Source organism: Cyprinodon variegatus, unplaced genomic scaffold, assembly GCF_000732505.1.
Source record: "Cyprinodon variegatus isolate N-32 unplaced genomic scaffold, C_variegatus-1.0 Scaffold851, whole genome shotgun sequence".
NCBI classification, from domain to species: domain Eukaryota; kingdom Metazoa; phylum Chordata; class Actinopteri; order Cyprinodontiformes; family Cyprinodontidae; genus Cyprinodon; species Cyprinodon variegatus.
Window position 1 is genome coordinate 185,851 of NW_015151304.1, and position 2,840 is coordinate 188,690.

A 2,840-nucleotide genomic window follows, 5' to 3' on the forward strand; every position below is an offset into this window, starting at 1 on the left:
CTATTTAGAGTTGAGGATTTAATCTAAGTTTGTTAAACTGCCTTCTTGAAACATTCAAAGCCTCTGATGTTTAACTTGCTCATTAACGCAGTCAGCAACCCTTAGCCGCCATATTTGGCGTCTCTTTCCTGCTGCCGCCATGTTTTCCTCTTTGTTTTTCATTCAGAGAAGTTTGAAATACGGCGCTCTGCCTTCAGCTCTCCTGGTTCTGATTGGTCCGCTAGCTTGACCCCGCCCCTTTATAGGTTCCCAGGTTCAGGATCAGTTCAGCTGGATTTTGGGAGCTTTAATGATGCAGACGGATGACAATGAAAGAAGAAGACTGAAGGAGGGCTGCAGGAAGAAGGTTTAATAGAACGAGCAGAAAACAGCTGATGGACAGCAGGAGCGTCTAACTGTGACTGAGCTGCTGGATCCGCTCTGCCAGCTCGAAGCAGTGCAGGATCCTGGTCTTCTCTCGGTCCAGCTCCGCAGGACTCACTCCCCCCGACAGCTTGGAGGAGAAGAGGACCAGATCCTGCATAAAGAGTCCAACGGTCCCTCTGGGTGCAGGAGGAATCTGGGTCAGAACCAAGCCGTCAAAAACAAAGTTGATCTTCTTGGTCCTTGGAAGGCCCGCCTGCCGCTCCTCCACCCACGTCAAACACCTGACAAAACACAGGAAACCTCAGTTTTAGGTCTCTGGGATTTATAACTTATATAAAACTGGTATCTGATTCTAAAGGAGCTGAAAATAACGGCCTGAACATTTCCATCAGCTATGAAGATCTATAGACGGATCTATAGGCGGATCTATAGGCGGATCTATAGGCGGATCTACAGAAGGATCTATAAACGGATCTATAGACAGAAGATAAAACGTGACGAACAGAATCCTGTTTTATCTTTAGCTGCAGCTCTAATAGACTCAGACTGTTCTGCAAAAATGATCCTGAAATGAGTAAAAAAATAGATAAAGAAGATCAATGGAATGACTTTTTTAAAGATAATTAAGACTTTATGGAATTGAAATAAGTGTTTTATTGTTTTGTTTTTTCCTATTTTAAATAAATTGTCTTGTTCTACCTGCAAAGTGTCTCAATTCCTCAATTCAAGACAAAATGCATTTATTTTAAGAAACTCATGAAACTAAATAGAAACTTATTACTAATTAACCTGCAGGAAGACATTGCTGCCTTCAAAGCTTAAACCTGAACTAAAGAACCTGACTGAGCTGATTTTAGCCTTTTAGCCGCTAACAGCTAGCCTGCTGCTCCCCTTATATTTGATATGTTTGATGCTGCAGGTTTTATTTAAAGATGTCTGACAGGAGAAGGAACCCAGGAAGGCGGGACTAAAGGACAGCATGTTGCTCTGGACTTTATGGTCTAGCTGAGATTTTCTAGAAAAATGGAGCCAGTTTGCAGCAGCAAATCAAATTAATTCAGTTAAAGGTCTCTTCTTGTTTTTGAATGTGTGAGAATCAGGCTGTTAATGATAGATGGTGCATGGAGGGGGGGGGGGCTGTAATGTCCAACCTGCTATCAGAGGTTAGCAGCTGCGCCGTCATCTTGGTGTAGCCTCTGTCAGCGTCCTGCTCAAAGGTCGCTGCCGTGACTGAAAGCTCGCCGAACAGGTCCACCAGCCAACAGAGGCGAGCGATTCCACTGAATGCTGGGAAACCAAACCCGGGTTTCAGAGCGCCGCCTGGATCAGAACAGGACTCTGGTTAGAATCAGGGAATTTACTGGATCATCCTTCACTAAGCAGCTACAGACTACATCACACACACACACACACACACACACACACACACACACACACACACACACACACACACACACACACACAGTCCTGGTCCAACACTTAAAACGAGTCTTTGTTCTGCAAAGCTTAACTGCTGGATTTAAAACCAAGTTCAATATTTTCCTTCTTACCAGTGAAGTGAAGAGAACCTTCCAGAAGAGTTTTTCCCTCCACTTCTTTCTTCAGCTGTTTGTAATCTTCTGTCAGCAGCTCAATGTGCTCCTCATGTAGAACCACTCCTACAGATAAACAGAAAACCAATCTATATGTTCTACAACTATCTTCACTGTTTAGGAATATAAGCAGTCATTAGTTTTCTGTCCCAAAAACAAAAGTTTCCATTTTTCATTTCTTAGATAATTTATTGGAGTGGATTTATGACACATTTAGAGTCGGCGTGTTTGGAGGCACCCACCCCCCTCTTTGAACCCAACATGGTGGAGGGGTTTCAGAGCCCGGATGACCCCAGAGGTTTAAATCACCCTGATAGGGTCAACCAGGCAAACATGATCTGGTTGGCCCAGTAGGGTAGAGCTGGGAGCCCAACCTGGAGCTCTTCCTCATAGCGGGGCCCATCCTGAAGGAGCAAGGCAAGGTCAGCCACCAGGGGGCTCAGCACCCGCAGGGGGATCCCTGGATGGGGCCGCAGTCAGAGGCGAACCTGATCCATGGAGCCTTATTGGCTCTGGGAAGGTGGAACGTCTGCGGGGGGGGGGCGGCTGGTCTCTGTGCAACAGAACTAGAGTTTGCTCTATATTGCCGGCATTGAGTCGGACCTGTTCCCTGTGCGTGTCGGACTGTGAGAGGGCCTCCCTGCCTCTCCAGTCCTGTTCAGAACTTTTCTAGGATCAGTAGTTCTGGTTTGTGGATCTTCCTGCGTTCTGAGGATGGCGTGATCCTGCAGGCTGAGACCGACATCATGAACCGCGGCGGTTTGAAGCAGAATGTCAATCAGCTGCTGAGCTCTGGACCGGAGAGGAGGCGGATCTATAGACGGATCTATAGACGGATCTATAGACGGATCTATAGACGGATCTATAAACGGATCTATAGAC

The 2,840-nt window shown here is 46.3% G+C and overlaps 1 protein-coding gene across 1 annotated transcript in view; it reads right to left on the minus strand.

Moving 5' to 3' along the window:
* Positions 1–304: 304 nt before the first annotated feature.
* Positions 305–2,840, minus strand: part of blvra (biliverdin reductase A) — a 12,541-nt gene continuing 10,005 nt past the window's right edge. The window contains exons 5-7 of the mRNA XM_015397306.1: positions 1,917–2,024; positions 1,518–1,686; positions 305–647 (exon numbers count right to left, since the gene is read on the minus strand). Coding sequence (XP_015252792.1) covers positions 392–647; positions 1,518–1,686; positions 1,917–2,024 — 533 coding nt within the window. The 3' untranslated portion in view covers positions 305–391. The remainder of the gene's footprint in view (positions 648–1,517; positions 1,687–1,916; positions 2,025–2,840) is intronic.